This window comes from Pleurodeles waltl, chromosome 6, assembly GCF_031143425.1.
Source record: "Pleurodeles waltl isolate 20211129_DDA chromosome 6, aPleWal1.hap1.20221129, whole genome shotgun sequence".
In the NCBI taxonomy this organism is placed as follows: Eukaryota; Metazoa; Chordata; class Amphibia; order Caudata; family Salamandridae; genus Pleurodeles; species Pleurodeles waltl.
Window position 1 is genome coordinate 1,671,536,010 of NC_090445.1, and position 23,702 is coordinate 1,671,559,711.

The 23,702-nt window shown below is 46.5% G+C and overlaps 1 protein-coding gene across 1 annotated transcript in view; it reads left to right on the top strand.

Moving 5' to 3' along the window:
• The window catches only part of GSN (gelsolin), a 148,822-nt gene extending 125,401 nt beyond the window's left edge, over positions 1-23,421 (top strand). The window contains 4 exon segments of the mRNA XM_069241661.1: positions 1,717-1,838; positions 3,607-3,684; positions 5,807-5,867; positions 23,035-23,421. Coding sequence (XP_069097762.1) covers positions 1,717-1,838; positions 3,607-3,684; positions 5,807-5,867; positions 23,035-23,204 — 431 coding nt within the window. The 3' untranslated portion in view covers positions 23,205-23,421.
• Positions 23,422-23,702: the final 281 nt, after the last annotated feature.

The window sequence follows — 23,702 nt, forward strand, 5'->3', positions numbered from 1 at the left end:
GAGACTTAAGTGGCAATTTCTACATGCCTTTGAAATAAAGGGCGCATACATTTATCCGCAGAGATCTAGTTCTAGAACTGATAGAACAACTATAATTGGAAAAAGGCAAATTTATCATTACATATGGTTTTGGTGTTCCCAAATGGACTCGGTCATCATTTTTATTGGCATGAACAACTTGTAATAGAAAACGTTAGCTTCCACTAGCCTAGATAATGCATTTTACTAGGGGCAGCTCCTCCATAAGGGGGAGGGACGTCGCCCCCCCCCCCCCCCTGCCAGCCGCAACCGCTCCCAAATCCTTTTACAAGGAAGTGATAAACTGTTTATTATCTCTTCCTTGTAAAAGGCATAGGGCACTGGGGGTGACTAGCAGAGGGGAGTGCACTGTGCACTCCCTTCAGAGTGCGTGTGTATTTGGCCGGCCATCTCAGGCCGGCCATACACACATGCGCACAGGGCGGTCTCGAGCCCACCAACACAGTTGCTGAGCTGGAGAGAGCAGGCACAGGCTCCCAGTCTGCATGGGAGCGCCCTGGCCCTCAGACGGTTTGCATTTCATGGTAATATTCACAGTTCTCACCATCTCTACCAGGACATAGCTTCAAAGAAGTCTTGTTTAAGAAGCGCAGATGCATATGTTGTTCATGCTAATTATTGGCCTGGTTATCTTCATTAGTAAACATCTAACTGGGATTTTGTCTAAGATCACCATGAAGTTATCACTGGCCCGAACTTCCCATAAGATGTATTCTCATTCTTGTACTATTGCCCTATAGGGTTATAAACTATGAAACTGCAATGATTCTTCCACCCCCCCAAAAAAAACATCTAGTTGATGCATGAGACCAAACTGAGCCTTTGATATGGTTCGAGATATGCGTTGAATTGTATTTTAAATATGCAGACTTGGTTTTGCAAAAATGTATTTGCTTTTAGTTATTCAACCTTTGTACTCATGTCTGATCTACCAAGGGAAAACTATCTGTTAGAAACATTCCAGACTTTGAACAGAGCACAGATGTCCAAAGTTTAAGCCACAGAAGCACTGACAAGCATTTGAAAGCGTACAGTTACCTTCCGGTATTGGTTATGCGAGACAGAAAAAGAAATTGACTGTTTCAAACAAAGAAAGGAATATTTACCAGATGCTCAACGGTGCCAATCACGGGCTTAGGCTATGAGCCTGTAATTGCACTGTTCTAGTAATCCGTGTGTTGCAAGATGCATGATTTATTCCGTATTTAAGGTCCTAATTAGGTCTGTCAGTGTTTAACATGCAGCAGTAATGCTGCTGAACCTCCAGCATTGTCACTGAAGCCAAGAGTCATGCTTTCAAATATAAAAAGCAAATCTACGAAAGATATCTGTTTAAAAGATTGTCAAACTTGGGATGAAAAATAAAATATTATTTCATTCTTTCAGTAAACGTTAGCGTTTAAAATAAGTCCATCTTGGGCATTGGACTTGTTCCTTGTTGCCAAGATGCCTCTCCATTAAGTTGCCTAAAAGATTTTTTTTATCAGCTCTGAACTGCTTATAAAAATCTATAAATCTGATATTGTTTAACCACGGAAAAGTTTGTTGAATTTGTGTGGTCTACACAGGCTAAATATAAAACTTTAGACTATTCAACTTGTGTGGATGGTTTTTTTAATTTTTTTTTAATTTTTTTTAATTTTTTTTTTTTATATAAATGTTTGTATTGCTTTGCAGATGATTTCTGGGAAGCTCTCGGTGGAAAAGCCGCTTATCGCACATCTTCCCGACTGAAGAACAGACTCCATGCCCATCCTCTGCGGCTCTTCGCCTGTTCCAATAAGACTGGACGCTTCATTGTACGTTGGTTCAGAGAATAAAAATGATTGTGCTAAGTTTTTGATATCATTCCTTGCCAGACGTATATATCTGGCTGCACCATCCTAAAACCTTGATTAATCCATTCCACTCGGTTGTTGATGAACCCAAGCTGATCATTATGTGGATAAGATCAAATGTTTTAAGTGTCTGGGCTGCATTTATAATTCAGAATTCCTGGGTCTAAATCACACATCTCTCGCCCTTTAATCAGGACATTATCTACATAAATGAACAGTCAAAGCTCCATGAAACAGCACTTTACAGTTTTGAAATAATTGTCAAATTTATAATAAGAATCTCTTTCAAAACCCTTTACTCGTTTTATTGGTCACGAATTGTAATTTATTTTCTTGAATGTAGGAACCTAAATGTGTTACCTGAGAACCTCACCACTCCTTTGTTTGAAAAAGCCGAGGAATTAACGAGATAAGGCATATGTAAAGAGGGAAATCCTGAAAAGTCACCTTTATTTTCTTTGAGGCATTTCTTTTTCCCCTCACTAAGCAAGTAAATATGTTCGGTCTCAATACTTCCTGCAGTGATTCACGTGCGTTATGTTGGTTTGTGACGTGGTTCGGGTGTGTAAGTTGTCATTACGCACCTGAGTGGATTATCAGCAGGCAGTGACCCCTTACCTGCAGCTCCCACTGCCGGATACAGGTTTTTCATGCTCAGTGTGCAGTTTCCATGCAGTGACTCATCATACATGGGTTCAGGCTTTCTTCACCACCTCCTCGGATGTAGCAAGAAGGAACCATTTGTACCGCTAAACGGTGCAAGAACATAATGGTAACATAGGAAAAAGCTTTGGATCCGTTTGTAGCTATGCACAGGTATATCGACTCTATTAAAATAAAAATAAAAAAATAAGTAAAAGGACTCGACTCGTGAAGTAAGACCCTCAGTTAGAACCTAAATGGAGGAAGACTGACTATTGAAGGTCTAAATGCTTTGAAGGGGATTCGTAAAATATGATGACGACCAAACTTCCCCCCCCCCCCCCCAACTGTAAATGATCATTGAGTGAAGTTGAGGAGTGGCCAGAAGAGGGCAACTGCTTTCCTGGGGCTGAGTGGAGGATTCAGAGCGAAGCATCTTAAGAATAAAAAGAAGAGCGTTGGGTGACATGGCGGGTGGGGGCGCGAGTGGGCCCTTTGCCCTTTTGGTGTTTGTACTTTTTCCCCTGTCTGCACTTTCGACTTTAAGAAGCATAAATATCTTCCCCCCCCCCCCCCCCCACCCCAAATCACCTGACGGATTTGTTTTAGACTGGAAAATCATATAGCTCCTCTGTCGGAAACACCTTTGTGTCAGAGCAGCCGCTGCAGTGTTGCCCCCTTTGTAGAGTTGGGAGACCCCGCTGTGTGTACAGGTGTTCTTCTGATGTCCTTTCCTGACCAGGAATGCGAGCGTCCTTGGTTTTTCAAAAACAAACTCTTGCTTTGGGGTATGCTGTACAGCAATGTGCATTGTTGCTGAGGTGTTCCTGTCCTTTTGATAAAAGTACATTTTGCAGAAAAGGACTAGAACATCAGCCACATCTTTAAATGTGACCTGCAAGGTGAGGCTTGGAAAACCACAATGGGCCGCCTTCACTCATTTTATTTGCTAACCAGCCCCCAAACCTTAAATGGGGCACAGGAGATGGGTGGCCAAGAGCTAGTGAATGAGGTACACCTAAGTAGACTGAGTTAAAAGCTTGCATCTATTCATCTCTTTAATCACCCGCTCCCTCTTTTGTTTCAGATTGAAGAAGTTCCCGGAGAAATCACACAAGATGATCTTGCCACTGATGACGTCATGCTTCTTGACACTTGGGATCAGGTATGTACTTGCCTACACATCCTGTAGACTGTTCTACAAGAATGAAAAATATGTCCACCTAATAAATATTCATACAAATTTGTGCAGCAGAAGTGTCTGGTGGATGAAGAGGGTGGGGGATGGTTTATCTAACTGAGCACAATGTTGTGTGTTTGTAGCATGGCATCTTTACTTTTTGATGTTGTGATACTAGGGTCTAATTTAGATTTTGGTGGACGGATTACTCTGTCACAACGGTGAAAGATATCCCGTCCGCTGAAATATAAATCCCTTATTTCTATGGGATTTATATTTCGGCGGGCGGGATATCAGTCACCGTTGACGGAGTAACCCGTCAGCCTAAAACTAAATCGGGCCCCAAGTCTCAGACAAATTTTCTTTTTTGAGAGCTTACATTCTGTTTTGTTTTTCATTTGTTTCTATTGCAACCCTCTGTGTTGAAGCAACATAATGAAAGATCTTACAATTAATGTGCAATATTTTTGTGAAAACAGCAAAGCCATTTGGCCTTCAAAAAGACAGCATGGTGTGCTCAAAAAAACATAACCTGGCACCCAAACTTTCCAAATTTCAATGGGTAAAGCTTAGTGTTGCACCAATGCACATCCTCTGCAACTCCTTGCCTGTTCCAGTAAGACTGGACGCATCATTGTATGATGGTGCAGAGAGTAGAAGTAATTACTTTACCTTGGAGCAAAACCAAGCTTTGTGCTAACAGAACTTTTGATATTATTGCTTGTCAAGCATGAATGTATCTGGCTGTACCATCCTAAAACCTTGTCTAATCCATTCCCCTTGGTCGTTCATTAACCGAAGATTATAATTATGTGACCAAGAACAAGTGTTCGAAGTGCCTGGGCTGCACTTGAATTCAGCATTACTGTGTCTAAATCACCCCCACATTAGGAGATAGTCTACATAAATGAACAGTCAAACTTCCATGGTATAGCACAACATACTTTTGAAATATTTGTTAAACGAATAAGCATGTGTTTCAAAACCTCTTACACTTTTTATCAGTCTCAAATTGCGATTTATGTTGAATGTAGAACCCAAATTTGTTACATCAGACCCACACCACTCCTAAACTTAAAAGATAAAAGAATTAACCAGATAAGGTATATCGAAAAGTAAAAAGGAAAATAGTTTAGTCACTGGTGCGCCTGGGACAAAATCTTAGATAGCCACTTATTTTTTGAGGCATTCTAATTTTTTTTTTTTCCTCACTAAGCAAGTAAATATGTTAAGTCTTGATACTTCTGCTGTGATTCACACACTGTGTTGGCTTGTGAATTGTTCTTACTCACTGGTCGTCGGACCAGCATCTGAGTGGATTATCAGCAGGCAATGGCCCTCTAATCTGATTATCCCAGTGCTGGATATAATAGTTTTCATCCTCTGTTTGATGTGTCCTTGCTGTGACTCATCATACATGGGTTCAGATAGCAAAAAATGCTACTGTTATCCTTAGATTAAGAAAATAAGCCCCTCTATTTGACGATCAAAAGTGGCAATCTTTAATGCTATAATCAGTACGTGGGGGATTGTAACTTCTTATCTAAAACAATTGTCAGGAAAGACTATACCTTGGAAATCTACTGGGTATTAGATGTGTAATACCCCCCCTTACCTCACTACTTCATGCAACAGCCTGATCCAGGTTGGTCACTGCCACCAAGGCATGCATTTAGTCTTAGCTGAGCCATGTAATGTAGCTCTCTAGTGGTGAGAATACTGCCATGCCAGATTCTTCCAAAGTGGTGGACGTGTATAGCAGAAACTTTAGTGACTGCATTATTTAAGTCACTGTCAACCATTTAAGCTGGTGCTCAAGTGTTTGTGGCAGCATAAAGGCATCGCTGCATACATTCTTATTTTAAAAGTAAACCTTCTATAGGTGTTCTTGCTCTGAAGTTTCTAACATGCTCCTAACACAAGTATAAAATATATTCCAAAGTCAATTAAATATGCCACAGGCTTTATGTACTAAACAGTCTCTTGACACTCAGGACTGCTTATGGATTTACTGTTTTATAATAACTGGGACTTATTTCACTCACTGTTGGGTGTACATTCAGTATTGCCAGTCTCCAGACTCATCCATGTACTCTTGTTTCATCAGGTGTTTGTCTGGGTTGGAAAAGATGCTCAGGAGGTGGAGAAGAAGGAAGCCATTGCATCCGGTAAGTTGATTTTTCCATCGCCCCTCTTGTCCTTTCTCTCCATTTCTCCCAATCTTTCTCTGCATTGCATTCCAGTCATCCTTGGCCTCTCCTTTCCAATTCCTCATCTTTTGGGATTCCTCTTCCTTTTTCCTTCCTCAATCCTTTTACTTCTCACTCTAATTGTCTTCACTTTCTATTTACATTCTCCCATGACTTGCACTCTAGCTTATTCTCGCCTGCTTCCCATTCATCTCTACATAGCTTTCTTTTGTTCCCACTCATATTTTGTAGTTCCTATACCTGCTCCCACCTTTTACTGCTATATTTCCAACAAAATCTTTATTCCCCCTTCTTTCCTGTTTTTGTCCCTTCTGTTCTTTCACCCCTCCTTCCTCTACTTTTCCAGTTTAGTTTTTCCATCCTCTACTGTCCTTTCTTCCATCCAATCATCCCTCCCGCCTCCTATTGCCTTTCTTTATTGCTCTTTCCACTTTGTTTGATTGACCCTTCCTGTCCATCTTTCTCTTGCCCATGTGACCTCTGTCTCTGACCTTGTTGCTCTGGCTTGCTGGCGGAGTCCTTACCGCTTGATCTGGCTTACCTGTCTGGGGTGCTACCTTGCTCTGGCATGCATAGCTGGCTGGGTTCCACCATGCCCCCCCTCTGCAGCTTGCCTGCCTCCTCTCTGCCAATGGGCCGCCCAAAGAGTCACTGTGCAGATGTATGCTCTACATTAAGCTGTAATATTGTAAAAAGGTTTGTCCAGAAGAGAAGCTTTTTCTACACAATTTGTGAACCTGTTGCTAAGCATTCGGATCTTTTAGAATATAATACTTTGCCTTGCCTTATTGAAAGAATAGGGAAGACCCAACTATTGAAACCATTGTGTTGTAAAACACCTAGTTTAAATACATGTAGGCTTTTAAATGTTTTATTAGCGAAGACTTTCTATCAAATCTTGTTTACCGTTCCATTACATTGAATTGGCGAAACATACTAAGGTTTCCTTGTGAAATTGCAGTTGGCCATGATAGAATGGTTGTCCTTGACTGCATCCTTTAATGTCTGACAAACTTACTTAAAACTAATAACATTTTGGTCAGATCAAGATGCAAGACCCAGTTATGGAGTAAGTCTCATTATGTGCCTTGCCTTGTGATTCCTGTTGGCGGAGCTTTTTGGCTTTGATGAAGACCCGTTCAGAAGCACATCATTGTTTACCATGACTGCAGCAAGGCAAGCCATCTTCTCCCCACAAAATATTTTGACAGTGGTGACTGTTTGGCGAATGTCAGTGGCTTAGATGCTCCCCCTTGCTCATGTGCACCTGGAGTGCTCATTGGGGGCCTCCCAGTGAGGATGTAGCATCATTCACAGCTGTCTAGAGAAGTCAGAAAACAGTCCTTGTGTGGCCATTACTGGAGGAAAAGAACCCAGCTAACCACTGCATGGAAATGGTCACTGGTGGCTCCGCCTTTGGGGCAGAGGAGTGTTGCACCACTGCTGAGACCCAGAAGATGCAAAGATGAAAAATAAAATGATAAAACAATGTTATTTATTTTATTTTATTTTCAACTGGACCATTCTTAGGGTGAGGCCATCCTGATGGACAGCCGCAGGGAAGAGGAGTGGTACGCACTTAGATTTCTGCAACCCGAGCTGGTGTTGTGCAGCCGGCTGGAAGAATAGGCACAAGCTCCCTGACCCAGCGGCAAACCAGCCCACTCAGACCAATCCCGGTGCTTCTCTCATGCTGGGTAATAATATTAATATTAATAGCACAGGAGCAGCGTCTGGTTTGACAAAAGGGAGTCTGGGAGCCTGTGCAATGTGCACCAGCCCAGGAGCAGAAGAGCACAGAGGTGACACCCGGCAGTGGCAGCTAAGTACTCTTATGTATTACTTTTCTTTATTCGCCCCCACACTGCCCCACCACTTTTTATTGACTGCACCCGTCCTTGGAAATTCTGCTGTCTCCTTTTTCTGCTTCGAGCCCTTACTGATTTTCAGCAAAGCATTACTGTTCCCCATCATAGCTATATGGAGCAAACCAGCTTCTGCTCTGGCAGAAGCAGGGGTTCAGTGCTTGGGGACCCAAAGTTTTTGATGGCTTCCTACTCCCTGGAAGGTTTGCAGTTCAGGGTTAATCTTCCTCCAAGAACCAGGACTACTTCCCTACCAGATAGTTGAATATATGAGGCTATGTGGGAAATGTTCCTTTCTTTGGAGAGGCTTGCCATTTGCTTCACAATTGCAACATGACCTGTGTCCAACTAGTCCCATAATGTATGGGAAATGATGCAAATAGTTATTCTGAACCTGCTCAACCATCTTTGCATCATTTTGTAGTGGCTGTATTAGGGCAAGATGTGCCAAGAATACCCTTGGCTTGAACATACTGGATTATGTGGCATGATGCATGGGCTCTTAGGGGGCCTCAGGTGAATATACCTATAGTGCTTGCTTTTTCTATGAAGACGTAGTCATCCCTCAGGCACTTGAAACAAGGTTGGACCACAGTCCTCACCTTGTGGTTGGCATCTCATATGTACCAGTTTCACCAGCATTGCCACAAGTTCAGAGGATATGCCAAAGGCCTGTCTTTTTTTTTTTTTTTTTGAGTACTAGCCCCACCCAGCATGTGTAGTAGTCCAAATTGATGTTGCAGCTGCGAAAAGCCTGAGGACGTCGGCAGCAGTTTTCCTTGTTTTACCATGTGCCATCACCTCCCCCATGCAAAACTACTTAAATCTGCCCTGGAGTAAACACGTGTTCTGTGTGGTGGTGGTGGGGGGGAGGGGTGCTGGGTCCTTTCTCTTGTCATGCTGATGGTCCTTCACAATAAACTACAGCATCCGTCCAGGCTACGCCCTTGCATGACTTGTCTCCTCCCATCCCCTCCATACCCTCTGTTATGTCTGATGACCATGCTTGTGTTCTGAAGCAGGAGGTCCTAGCTCTGATGAGAAAAAGCCATAGTTGGTTCCAGAGAATGAGATTGGGGAGGGATGCTACTCATTACTGACAATGAGATGCGGTGAACGCATTCCTCTACAAGGAGAATCTTAAGATGCTTTCCCTTGCACACGTCCTCTTAGCTCTGGAACTGAAAATGATTGGTGTAAGGAAATGCCTCCTTGGCATGGTTGCCCCCTGACTTTTTGCCTTTGCTGATGCTATGTTTACAATTGAAAGTGTGCTGTGGCCTGCTAACCAGGCCCCAGCACCAGTGTTCTTTCCCTAACCTGTACTTTTGTATCCACAATTGGCAGACCCTGGCATCCAGATAAGTCCCTTGTAACTGGTACTCCTAGTACCAAGGGCCCTGATGCCAAGGAAGGTCTCTAAGGGCTGCAGCATGTCTTATGCCACCCTGGAGACCTCTCACTCAGCACAGACACACTGCTTGCCAGCTTGTGTGTGCTATTGAGAACAAAACGAGTAAGTCGACATGGCACTCCCCTCAGGGTGCCATGCCAGCCTCTCACTGCCTATGCAGTATAGGTAAGACACCCCTCTAGCAGGCCTTACAGCCCTAAGGCAGGGTGCACTATACCATAGGTGAGGGTACCAGTGCATGAGCATGGTACCCCTACAGTGTCTAAACAAAACCTTAGACATTGTAAGTGCAGGGTAGCCATAAGAGTATATGGTCTGGGAGTCTGTCAAACACGAACTCCACAGCACCATAATGGCTACACTGAAAACTGGGATGTTTGGTATCAAACTTCTCAGCACAATAAATGCACACTGATGCCAGTGTACATTTTATTGTAAAACACACCACAGAGGGCACCTTAGAGGTGCCCCCTGAAACCTATCCGACTATCTGTGTAGGCTGACTGGTTCCAGCAGCCTGCCACACTAGAGACATGTTGCTGGCCCCATGGGGAGAGTGCCTTTGTCACTCTGAGGCCAGTAACAAAGCCTGCACTGGGTGGAGATGCTAACACCTCCCCCAGGCAGGAGCTGTGACACCTGGCGGTGAGCCTCAAAGGCTCACCCCTTTGTCACAGCCCAGCAGGGCACTCCAGCTTAGTGGAGTTGCCCGCCCCCTCCGGCCACGGCCCCCACTTTTGGCGGCAAGGCTGGAGGAAACAAAGAAAGCAACAAGGAGGAGTCACTGACCAGTCAGGACAGCCCCTAAGGTGTCCTGAGCTGAGGTGACTCTGACTTTTAGAAATCCTCCATCTTGCAGATGGAGGATTCCCCCAATAGGGTTAGGATTGTGACCCCCTCCCCTTGGGAGGAGGCACAAAGAGGGTGTACCCACCCTCAGGGCTAGTAGCCATTGGCTACTAACCCCCCAGACCTAAACACGCCCTTAAATTTAGTATTTAAGGGCTACCCTGAACCCTAGAAAATTAGATTCCTGAAACTACAAGAAGAAGGACTGCCTAGCTGAAAACCCCTGCAGAGGAAGACCAGAAGACGACCACTGCCTTGGCTCCAGAAACTCACCGGCCTGTCTCCTGCCTTCCAAAGAACTCTGCTCCAGCGACGCCTTCCAAGGGACCAGCGACCTCTGAATCCTCTGAGGACTGCCCGGCTTCGAAAAAGACAAGAAACTCCCGAGGACAGCGGACCTGCTCCAAAAAGACTGCAACTTTGTTTCAAGGAGCAGCTTTAAAGACCCTGCAATCTCCCCGCAAGAAGCGTGAGACTTGCAACACTGCACCCGGCGACCCCGACTCGGCTGGTGGAGAACCAACACCTCAGGGAGGACCCCCGGACTACTCTACGACTGTGAGTACCAAAACCTGTCCCCCCTGAGCCCCCACAGCGCCGCCTGCAGAGGGAATCCCGAGGCTTCCCCTGACCGCGACTCCCTGAGACCTAAGTCCTGACGCCTGGAAAAGACCCTGCACCCGCAGCCCCCAGGACCTGAAGGACCGAACTTTCACTGGAGAAGTGACCCCCAGGAGTCCCTCTCCCTTGCCCAAGTGGAGGTTTCCCCGAGGAACCCCCCCCTTGCCTGCCTGCAGCGCTGAAGAGATCCCGAGATCTCTCATAGACTAACATTGCGAACCCGACGCTTGTTTCTACACTGCACCCGGCCGCCCCCGCGCCGCTGAGGGTGAAATTTCTGTGTGGGCTTGTGTCCCCCCCGGTGCCCTACAAAACCCCCCTGGTCTGCCCTCCGAAGACGCGGGTACTTACCTGCAAGCAGACCGGAACCGGGGCACCCCCTTCTCTCCATTCTAGCCTATGTGTTTTGGGCACCACTTTGAACTCTGCACCTGACCGGCCCTGAGCTGCTGGTGTGGTGACTTTGGGGTTGCTCTGAACCCCCAACGGTGGGCTACCTTGGACCAAGAACTGAACCCTGTAAGTGTCGTACTTACCTGGTAAAACTAACCAAAACTTACCTCCCCCAGGAACTGTGAAAATTGCACTGTGTCCACTTTTAAAGTAGCTATTTGTCAATAACTTGAAAAGTATACATGCAATTGAAATGATTCAAAGTTCCTAATGTACTTACCTGCAATACCTTTCAAACAAGATATTACATGTTAAATTTGAACCTGTGGTTCTTAAAATAAACTAAGAAAAGATATTTTTCTATAACAAAACCTATTGGCTGGATTTGTCTCTGAGTGTGTGTACCTCATTTATTGTCTATGTGTATGTACAACAAATGCTTAACACTACTCCTTGGATAAGCCTACTGCTCGACCACACTACCACAAAATAGAGCATTAGTATTATCTATTTTTACCACTATTTTACCTCTAAGGGGAACCCTTGGACTCTGTGCATGCTATTCCTTACTTTGAAATAGCCCATACAGAGCCAACTTCCTACATTGGTGGATCAGCGGTGGGGTACAAGACTTTGCATTTGCTGGACTACTCAGCCAATACCTGATCACACGACAAATTCCAAAATTGTCATTAGAAATTGATTTTTGCAATTTGAAAAGTTTTCTAAATTCTTAAGTCCTGCTAGGGCCTTGTGTTAGATCCTGTTTAGCATTGCTTTTAGAGTTTAAAAGTTTGTAAAAGTTTGAATTAGATTCTAGAACCAGTTTTAGATTCTTAAAAAGTATTCCAACTTTTAGAAGCAAAATGTCTAGCACAGATGTGGCTGTGGTGGAACTCGACACCACACCTTACCTCCATCTACAGATGAGAGAGCTAAGGTCACTCTGTAAACTAAAGAAAATAACAATGGGCACCAAACCTACCAAAATACAGCTCCAGGAGCTTTTGGCAGAGTTTGAAAAGGCCAACCCCTCTGAGCATGGCAACTCAGAGGATGAAGATAGTGACTTGGAGGGAAATTCCCCCCCTCCAGTCCTACTTAGGGAGAGCAGGGCTACTCAAGCCCTGACTCCACAAATAATAGTCAGAGATGCTGGCTCCCTCACAGGAGGGTCCAACAACTCTGAAATCACTGAGGATAACTCCAGTGAAGAGGACATCCAGTTAGCCAGGATGGCCAAAAGATTGGCTTTGGAAAGACAGATCCTAGCCATAGAGAGGGAAAGACAAGAGATGGGCCTAGGACCCATCAATGGTGGCAGCAACATAAATAGGGTCAGAGATTCTCCTGACATGTTGAAAATCCCTAAAGGGATTGTAACTAAATATGAAGATGGTGATGACATCACCAAATGGTTCACAGCTTTTGAGAGGGCTTGTGAAACCAGGAAAGTGAACAAATCTCACTGGGGTGCTCTCCTTTGGGAAATGTTCACAGGAAAGTGTAGGGATAGACTCCTCACACTCTCTAAACAAGATGCAGAATCTTATGACCTCATGAAGGGTAACCTGATTGAGGGCTTTGGATTCTCCACTGAGGAGTATAGGATTAGATTCAGGGGGGCTCAAAAATCCTCGAGCCAGACCTGGGTTGACTTTGTAGACTACTCAGTGAAAACACTAGATGGTTGGATTCAAGGCAGTGGTGTAAGTAATTATGATGGGCTGTACAATTTATTTGTGAAAGAACACCTGTTAAGTAATTGTTTCAATGATAAACTGCATCAGCATCTGGTAGACCTAGGACCAATTTCTCCCCAAGAATTGGGAAAGAAGGCGGACCATTGGGTCAAGACTAGGGTGTCCAAAACTTCCACAGGGGGTGACCAAAAGAAAGGGGTCACAAAACCTCCCCGGGGGAAAGGTGGTGAGACAGCCAAAAATAAAAATAGTAAAGAGTCTTCTACAGGCCCCCAAAAACCTGCACAGGAGGGTGGGCCCAGAGCCTCTTCACAAAACAATCCTGGGTACAAGGGTAAAAACTTTGATCCAAAAAGGCCTGGTGTCGTAGCTGTAATCAGCCTGGACACCAAACTGGAGACAAGGACTGTCCCAAGAAAGGTTCCACTCCAAACTCCAATCCAGGTAACACTGGAATGGCCAGTCTCCAAGTGGGATCAACAGTGTGCCCAGAGCAAATCCGGGTCCACACTGAAGCTACTCTAGTCTCTGAGGGTGGGGTGGATTTAGCCACACTAGCTGCCTGGCCCCCTAACATGAAAAAATACAGGCAGCAGCTCTTTATTAATGGGACAAGTGTAGAGGGCCTGAGGGATACAGGTGCCAGTGTCACCATGGTGACAGAGAAACTGGTTTCCCCTGGCCAATACCTGACTGGAAAAACTTATACAGTCACCAATGCTGACAATCAAACTAAAGCACATCCCATGGCAATGGTAACTTTAGAATGGGGAGGGGTCAATGGCCTGAAACAGGTGGTGGTCTCCTCAAACATCCCAGTAGACTGTCTGCTTGGAAATGACCTGGAGTCCTCAGCATGGGCTGAGGTAGAACTAAAAACCCATGCAGCCATGCTGGGTATCCCTGAACTGGTGTGTGTGAAAACAAGAGCACAATGCAAGGCACAGGGTGAAAAAGTAGAGCTGGAGTCTGGAAGAAAGGCCCAGCCTACCAAGAGAAAAGGAAAGTCAGTTGGGAAACCAACTGCAACACAGTCAGAAAAAGAGAACCTCTCTTCTCAGGAAGAAGTTCTGCCCTCTGAGGGAACTGAGCCTTTGGAGCTTGAGCCTTATCGGGTTGAGCTCTTGGGCCCAGGGGGACCCTCAAGGGAGGAGCTGTGTAAGGGACAAGAAACCTGTCCCTCTCTTGAAGGCCTTAGGCAGCAAGCTGCTGAAGAGTCCAAGGGCAAGAAAAATGGAACACATAGGGTCTATTGGGAAGATGGACTCCTGTACACTGAGGCCAGAGACCCCAAACCTGGTGCCACCAGGAGAGTGGTAGTGCCTCAGTCGTTCAGAGAGTTTATTCTGACCTTAGCCCATGATATTCCCCTTGCTGGGCATTTGGGACAAACCAAGACGTGGGAGAGGTTAGTCAACCACTTCTACTGGCCCAACATGTCCCAGAAGGTTAAGGAGTTTTGCCTCTCCTGCCCCACCTGTCAATCCAGTGGTAAGACAGGTGGGCACCCAAAGGCCCCCCTCATTCCACTTCCAGTGGTGGGGGTCCCCTTTGAAAGAGTGGGTGTGGACATAGTTGGTCCACTAGAACCTCCCACAGCCTCAGGAAATATGTATATCCTAGTAGTAGTGGATCATGCTACTAGGTATCCTGAAGCTATTCCCCTTAGGTCAACTACTGCCCCTGCAGTAGCCAAGGCCCTCATTGGTATCTTTACCAGAGTGGGTTTCCCTAAGGAGGTGGTGTCTGACAGAGGTACCAACTTCATGTCAGCATACCTAAAACACATGTGGAATGAGTGTGGAGTGACTTACAAATTCACTACACCATACCATCCACAGACTAATGGCTTAGTTGAGAGATTCAACAAGACATTAAAAGGCATGATCATGGGGCTCCCAGAAAAGCTCAAAAGGAGATGGGATGTCCTCTTGCCATGTCTGCTTTTCGCTTACAGAGAGGTGCCACAGAAAGGAGTAGGGTTCTCACCCTTTGAACTTCTGTTTGGTCACCCTGTAAGGGGACCACTTGCTCTTGTTAAAGAAGGCTGGGAGAGACCTCTTCATGAGCCTAAACAAGACATAGTGGACTATGTACTTGGCCTTCGCTCTAGAATGGCAGAGTACATGGAAAAGGCAACCAAAAACCTTGAGGCCAGCCAACAGCTCCAGAAGTTTTGGTATGACCAAAAGGCTGCAATGGTTGAGTTCCAACCAGGGCAGAAAGTCTGGGTTCTGGAGCCTGTGGCTCCCAGGGCACTCCAGGACAAATGGAGTGGCCCTTACCCAGTACTTGAAAGGAAGAGTCAGGTCACCTACCTGGTGGACCTGGGCACAAGCAGGAGCCCCAAGAGGGTGATCCATGTAAACCGCCTTAAGCTCTTCCATGACAGGGCTGATGTTAATCTGTTGATGGTAACAGATGAGGATCAGGAGGCAGAGAGTGAACCTCTCCCTGATCTTCTGTCATCAGACCCAAAAGATGGCTCAGTAGATGGAGTGATCTACTCAGACACCCTCTCTGGCCAACAGCAAGCTGATTGTAGGAGAGTCCTACAACAGTTTCCTGAACTCTTCTCCTTAACCCCTGGTCAGACACACCTGTGTACCCATGATGTGGACACAGGAGACAGCATGCCTGTCAAAAACAAAATCTTTAGACAGTCTGACCATGTTAAGGAAAGCATCAAGGTGGAAGTCCACAAGATGCTGGAATTGGGAGTAATTGAGCGCTCTGACAGCCCCTGGGCTAGCCCAGTGGTCTTAGTCCCCAAACCTCACACCAAAGATGGAAAGAAAGAGATGAGGTTTTGTGTGGACTACAGAGGGCTCAATTCTGTCACCAAGACAGATGCTCATCCAATTCCTAGAGCTGATGAGCTCATAGATAAATTAGGTGCTGCCAAATTCCTAAGTACCTTTGACTTGACAGCAGGGTACTGGCAAATAAAAATGGCACCTGGAGCAAAAGAGAAAACAGCATTCTCCACACCTGATGGGCATTATCAGTTTACTGTTATGCCCTTTGGTTTAAAGAATGCCCCTGCCACCTTCCAAAGGTTGGTGAATCACGTCTTTGCTGGTTTGGAGTCCTTTAGCACAGCTTATCTTGATGATATTGCTGTCTTTAGCTCCACCTGGCAGGATCACCTGGTCCACCTGAAGAAGGTTTTGAAGGCTCTGCAATCTGCAGGCCTCTCTATCAAGGCATCCAAATGCCAGATAGGGCAGGGAACTGTGGTTTACTTGGGCCACCTTGTAGGTGGAGGCCAAGTTCAGCCACTCCAACCCAAGATCCAGACTATTCTGGACTGGGTAGCTCCAAAAACCCAGACTCAAGTCAGGGCATTCCTTGGCTTGACTGGGTATTACAGGAGGTTTGTGAAGGGATATGAATCCATTGTGACAGCCCTCACTGAACTCACCTCCAAGAAAATGCCCAAGAAAGTGAACTGGACTGTGGAATGCCAACAGGCCTTTGACACCCTGAAACAAGCAATGTGCTCAGCACCAGTTCTAAAAGCTCCAGATTATTCTAAGCAGTTCATTGTGCAGACAGATGCCTCTGAACATGGGATAGGGGCAGTTTTGTCCCAAACAAATGATGGCCTTGACCAGCCTGTTGCTTTCATTAGCAGGAGGTTACTCCCCAGGGAGCAGCGTTGGAGTGCCATTGAGAGGGAGGCCTTTGCTGTGGTTTGGTCCCTGAAGAAGCTGAGACCATACCTCTTTGGGACTCACTTCCTAGTTCAAACTGACCACAGACCTCTCAAATGGCTGATGCAAATGAAAGGTGAAAATCCTAAACTGTTGAGGTGGTCCATCTCCCTACAGGGAATGGACTTTATAGTGGAACACAGACCTGGGACTGCCCATGCCAATGCAGATGGCCTTTCCAGGTTCTTCCACTTAGAAAATGAAGACTCTCTTGGGAAAGGTTAGTCTCATCCTCTTTCGTTTGGGGGGGGGGGGTTGTGTAAGGAAATGCCTCCTTGGCATGGTTGCCCCCTGACTTTTTGCCTTTGCTGATGCTATGTTTACAATTGAAAGTGTGCTGTGGCCTGCTAACCAGGCCCCAGCACCAGTGTTCTTTCCCTAACCTGTACTTTTGTATCCTCAATTGGCAGACCCTGGCATCCAGATAAGTCCCTTGTAACTGGTACTCCTAGTACCAAGGGCCCTGATGCCAAGGAAGGTCTCTAAGGGCTGCAGCATGTCTTATGCCACCCTGGAGACCTCTCACTCAGCACAGACACACTGCTTGCCAGCTTGTGTGTGCTAGTGAGAACAAAACGAGTAAGTCGACATGGCACTCCCCTCAGGGTGCCATGCCAGCCTCTCACTGCCTATGCAGTATAGGTAAGACACCCCTCTAGCAGGCCTTACAGCCCTAAGGCAGGGTGCACTATACCATAGGTGAGGGTACCAGTGCATGAGCATGGTACCCCTACAGTGTCTAAACAAAACCTTAGACATTGTAAGTGCAGGGTAGCCATAAGAGTATATGGTCTGGGAGTCTGTCAAACACGAACTCCACAGCACCATAATGGCTACACTGAAAACTGGGATGTTTGGTATCAAACTTCTCAGCACAATAAATGCACACTGATGCCAGTGTACATTTTATTGTAAAACACACCACAGAGGGCACCTTAGAGGTGCCCCCTGAAACCTATCCGACTATCTGTGTAGGCTGACTGGTTCCAGCAGCCTGCCACACTAGAGACATGTTGCTGGCCCCATGGGGAGAGTGCCTTAGTCACTCTGAGGCCAGTAACAAAGCCTGCACTGGGTGGAGATGCTAACACCTCCCCCAGGCAGGAGCTGTGACACCTGGCGGTGAGCCTCAAAGGCTCACCCCTTTGTCACAGCCCAGCAGGGCACTCCAGTTTAGCGGAGTTGCCCGCCCCCTCCGGCCACGGCCCCCACTTTTGGCGGCAAGGCTGGAGGAAACAAAGAAAGCAACAAGGAGGAGTCACTGACCAGTCAGGACAGCCCCTAAGGTGTCCTGAGCTGAGGTGACTGACTTTTAGAAATCCTCCATCTTGCAGATGGAGGATTCCCCCAATAGGGTTAGGATTGTGACCCCCTCCCCTTGGGAGGAGGCACAAAGAGGGTGTACCCACCCTCAGGGCTAGTAGCCATTGGCTACTAACCCCCCAGACCTAAACACGCCCTTAAATTTAGTATTTAAGGGCTACCCTGAACCCTAGAAAATTAGATTCCTGAAACTACAAGAAGGACTGCCTAGCTGAAAACCCCTGCAGAGGAAGACCAGAAGACGACAACTGCCTTGGCTCCAGAAACTCACCGGCCTGTCTCCTGCCTTCCAAAGAACTCTGCTCCAGCGACGCCTTCCAAGGGACCAGCGACCTCTGAATCCTCTGAGGACTGCCCGGCTTCGAAAAAGACAAGAAACTCCCGAGGACAGCGGACCTGCTCCAAAAAGACTGCAACTTTGTTTCAAGGAGCAGCTTTAAAGACCCTGCAATCTCCCCGCAAGAAGCGTGAGACTTGCAACACTGCACCCGGCGACCCCGACTCGGCTGGTGGAGAACCAACACCTCAGGGAGGACCCCCGGACTACTCTACGACTGAGTACCAAAACCTGTCCCCCCTGAGCCCCCACAGCGCCGCCTGCAGAGGGAATCCCGAGGCTTCCCCTGACCGCGACTCCCTGAGACCTAAGTCCCGACGCCTGGAAAAGACCCTGCACCCGCAGCCCCCAGGACCTGAAGGTACGAACTTTCACTGGAGAAGTGACCCCCAGGAGTCCCTCTCCCTTGCCCAAGTGGAGGTTTCCCCGAGGAACCCCCCCCTTGCCTGCCTGCAGCGCTGAAGAGATCCCGAGATCTCTCATAGACTAACATTGCGAACCCGACGCTTGTTTCTACACTGCACCCGGCCGCCCCCGCGCCGCTGAGGGTGAAATTTCTGTGTGGGCTTGTGTCCCCCCCGGTGCCCTACAAAACCCCCCTGGTCTGCCCTCCGAAGACGCGGGTACTTACCTGCAAGCAGACCGGAACCGGGGCACCCCCTTCTCTCCATTCTAGCCTATGTGTTTTGGGCACCACTTTGAACTCTGCACCTGACCGGCCCTGAGCTGCTGGTGTGGTGACTTTGGGGTTGCTCTGAACCCCCAACGGTGGGCTACCTTGGACCAAGAACTGAACCCTGTAAGTGTCGTACTTACCTGGTAAAACTAACCAAAACTTACCTCCCCCAGGAACTGTGAAAATTGCACTGTCCACTTTTAAAGTAGCTATTTGTCAATAACTTGAAAAGTATACATGCAATTGAAATGATTCAAAGTTCCTAATGTACTTACCTGCAATACCTTTCAAACAAGATATTACATGTTAAATTTGAACCTGTGGTTCTTAAAATAAACTAAGAAAAGATATTTTTCTATAACAAAACCTATTGGCTGGATTTGTCTCCGAGTGTGTGTACCTCATTTATTGTCTGTGTATGTACAACAAATGCTTAACACTACTCCTTGGATAAGCCTACTGCTCGACCACACTACCACAAAATAGAGCATTAGTATTATCTATTTTTACCACTATTTTACCTCTAAGGGGAACCCTTGGACTCTGTGCATGCTATTCCTTACTTTGAAATAGCCCATACAGAGCCAACTTCCTACAATTGGTATTTATAGCAAGATGCGTAGTTTTATATACCAGTCCTGCAGTTGCACAGGAGGTGCCTGCATGCTATAGTGGGCTCCACCCCCATCGATTTGTGGTCCTTACTTTTGGGTTAACAGACACCTTTATGAAGACTCAAGGGCCTTCATAAAGGTGAAATGGTGGTTGCGGAGCACCTTTGCAGGACGGGGAATTGGTATTCCTATACCTTGATGGTGGGCTCCTGAAGGCAGGCTTGCCACAGCGGGTAGCCGATCTGCAATCCAGAATCTCCTTGGTCTTTGACCTTTGGTTCTCTATCAGCTTCACCAACTCTTACCTCTGGCTCTCCTATTGCTTCCTCTTTATCAGAGGGTTGCTGAACTCAGTGGTGTAACAAAGCCCCCTGCAGCTTCTGTGGTGCTGGGGGCTCTCTCCCCCTTCACTCCCACTTTCTCCGCCTCTTCCCCCTCTCCCCTATGTCCTCCTTTCTTTGCCTCTCTTCCTCTCTCTATAGAATATTTTAGGAGTGAGCTTCTCTTACGGCATTGACAGTCCAATATCTTCTCCGTAAGGTTGCTTTATGCATCTTGCTGGTTGGCCCTGTGCAATTCAGTGGGGCCCCCACTTTGTGTGCCCAGCACTAGGGAGTCCTGCTGGGCAATATTTAGATTTCCACAGAACAGCTTGAGAACAGTAGTCTTGGTTGATGACGGACCACCTTATTTGTGGGAAGCCCCTCTGTCCTTCAGCTGCAGTGGCCACAGTGGTGGGTGATACATCCTCGCTTTGGTTGGGTGGTCATCTTGAGGCATTGAAAATCAGATGCTTGTGGCCTCCCCAATGAACAGAAACTCCATATCCATATACTCGAGCTTCAGATGATCAACCCGACACAAGGCATTCTTGTCTTCCATCCATAGTCTTTCAGTTCATTTTCTGAAGGACAAGACAGCTGCATTTGGTATGCAAACAGAGTAATGTGGGCCTTTGCCTGGAAGTGCTAGTAAGGTTTTTTTGGGCTTGGGCTCATGTTGTCCGGAAACCCTGCCTGAATGTGTCGTCCCATCCCACGGATTCGTCCGGTTCCTCAGTAGTTCCACCAGGATGTTTGCATGTGAACTTGATCGCACCTGACGGGCCATGGATTGTGTGATATTCAGAGCTGGTTCATCTAGGCATCCCCTTCTCTTCTGATTCCCTCTGGGTGAATCTACTCTCAATGGAGCTGCAGGATCTGCATCAGAGCCTCCACAGTTTCTGCCTTCATGCTTGGAGCTTGAGCAGAGTGCAACCTGAGCTCTTTAAACCTACCTGCAGAGGTGGTCGACCTGATCTGGTCTTTCCCATTGCCCCTTGAATTTGTGGTCCCGTTTTGTTGCTTGGTGTGCTGAAGCAGTGCATTTGTCAGAATGTGTTGTACTTTGCACTGTTGCTTGCCTGATAAGGATTTACTCTGGGTACTGTTAAAGGATACTTGTTTGCTTTTTGAACTTTTCTTTGCTGGATAAACTGTCCCTGTCTAAGTCTCCTGTTCCTATGCAGTTTTTGAAGGATATGACTCACTATTTCCTCTTGTAACAGTTTGTGGCACCACAATGGGATCATGATCTGGTGTTCACGTACCACATGTGTTCACAGATTGAACTAATGCTCTGTTTAACATTGCGACCCTGTTTTAAAATTTGGTGTTCTAATAGCTTTTTACATTGGCTAGAAATGTTATCGACCTGTTCAGCCTCCTTTTGCTTCATTGTCTCCAGACCAAATTGGTCCCATCGTCTAGTGCTTCCTTTCTCCACAGAGGAGCCATGTTAGCTTCATGTGGGCCAATCGAAAACCTTGTTGACTTCCTACCACCTCCTCATTCCGACAAGGCAGAGAAGTTGCACCCTCTGAACCCTCATAGGGCTCCGTTTTAATATTGATGGAACCAGTGAGTTTCAAGTGGATAACCAACCTTTCCTCAGTGATGCTGGCCCAAACTAGGACATAGTGGCCGACAAATGGACAATTTCCTGTTGGGTTGTCTTAAGCATCAAGATATACTATCCCCTTTCGAAGGCGGAGTTGGCTGAAGTCCTTGGACAAAGGGTCAGGGTGTGCTTGTGTTTGATATTTGCGGTGTTGCAATGTGGGTTCGGCCTACATTACCACGTATCTTGATTCTGAAGCTCGCAGCGGTCGCCATTTTACCAAAACTGTGTTGCAGGATTTTTGGTTTGACAATCAACCCTCCCTTTTGGAAGGTACGGCTTCAAGAGGCTCGGAATCTGCAGGTTCAAGTATTCATTGGAAAAACAAGCTACCTTTTGGCAATACTGTTTCTGGTGACTACCGTACTTGCACATTTTAAAGCACTCCCCAACCTCCCTTTCTGCAGGAGTGGCACGCGGCTGTTACTCGGGTCCCAAGTTACTTTTGGTCTCTGTAATATGTCCAGTTTCATCAGACTTCTCACCTTCTTGAGGATGAAGCAAAAGTAGGGGGAAACAATGACCAGACTGTCACCTTACGTGGCTTTCTGATGTCCTTTCTGAGATGGATCCCAGAGCCGAGGTACGACTCTCCATCCAGGAGAGCGAGCCCCACTTTCTGCATGCACTTGGTGGACAAACCAAGAGGTGAGAATCTGCCGAAGTATCCACCACAAATATTGATCCAGAAAGCAATGGACTTGTTCTTCGCTACTGGACACAGGTCAGCCCTGCGCTGCATGGGTTGCTCTGGTGGGAGTGCGCATCACACACACGATCCCCTGGGGTATTTCCAGAGGGGCAGCACGAAGGATTTCGAAGTATCTCTGAATTGTTACTAAACTTACTTCTCTCCAATTCGAGCAAAAATGTTTTATCCTCAACTTTATGGGTGTTTGCACGGCAGAAGCCCTTGTGCACCATAAAAAGTATAGTTAGGAACTGATATCTCTAACTTAAGGCTTCGTTCTTACTTTTCAGATGACTGGTGGTAAAAAAAAAAAAGACCCACACCTAACTATACAAACAGTATTTGCTCCTTGAAAGAGTCTTCTGTTGTGCTGTGCTAAGGAAACAAGGTGCTGTATTAGAAACGGGGTACACTGTCCCACTGTGCTCCATGGCCCACCTGTAACCGGATGGGACAGTGCATCCTATTACATCCAATGTGCTATGTCCAGTGGAGGTTCGAGCGCGTGCCTGCACTAGGAACAGTGCATTGGTGAACAGCAGACCACCTTTTAAAAGACAGATCCACTTTTCTTTTTTTTTTTTTAACTGAGGAGCAACTCGGTCTCCCATTTAAATGGAACAGGGAGGCCCCCTTCCCCCACCCCCCGTGAAATAAGGCACCTGCCTGGAGACAGCTCATGTAATAGTCTTCCTCCCCTTCTGTAATTGTGTCCTAGGGATGCCAGACGTAGGTCCAAATGGCTGATGGGCCCCTGGGGCACTTTGTATCATACTGTATAAGAGGATGACCAGGAGCGTTCATTGCAAGCGCGTATGATGTTTCAAATGATGCCTACTTGCCATGGTCAGTTAACGGTTAACCTTAAGAAATGCCATCCACTTAATAGGTGTGTCAATTTATCGACTGTTCTGGTGCTCTAGATACTTACTTTTTTTCACTAGTTAACAATTAACTTTTTATTTATCTCTTGTGTCTAAAGCTTCCAAGTACATCGAAACCGACCCTGCCAACAGAGATAAGCGGACTCCCATCTCCGTGGTCAAACAGGGCTTCGAGCCTCCTACCTTCACGGGCTGGTTCCTTGGCTGGGAGGATGATTTCTGGTCAGTTGACCCTCTGGAGAGGGCCATGGCCGGTCTTGAATTCTAGTCGTACACCTTGGGACATTCAGCCACCCCTGTGCCTTCACTCCCTGCCAGAACGGTTTTAACCTGCAAGAGACATTTACAATGGCTGCCTTCTGCTATAGCCAATTAGCTGTGCAATAATTAAGTTTGCCAAGAAAGTACTTTGTAGCCACTGTGCTTGAGCACTTAAAGTAATAAAGTTTTCATGGACCCACTGAAATAAAGGACTGTCAACTCTGGCTTTTCTTCACACTGGATTGCTGCCTATTTAGTAGTCTGACAGTGTATGGTTGTGCCCTCTTTTGAAAGTGAACAGTAAAATCTCATGCTCGGACACTGAATTCTTAATTGTTGTCGATGGGGGCTGCATGTTGAGTCATTGTGCCTTTCTTTGGCATTGGACTGTTGACTGGTTTAATGTTTGACATAATATTGTTGAGAACCTTTATTTGACACTGGACGATTGACTATACCCTTCTTTGACTTTGAATTGCTGGTTGACTGTCTTGCCTTGGAAGTG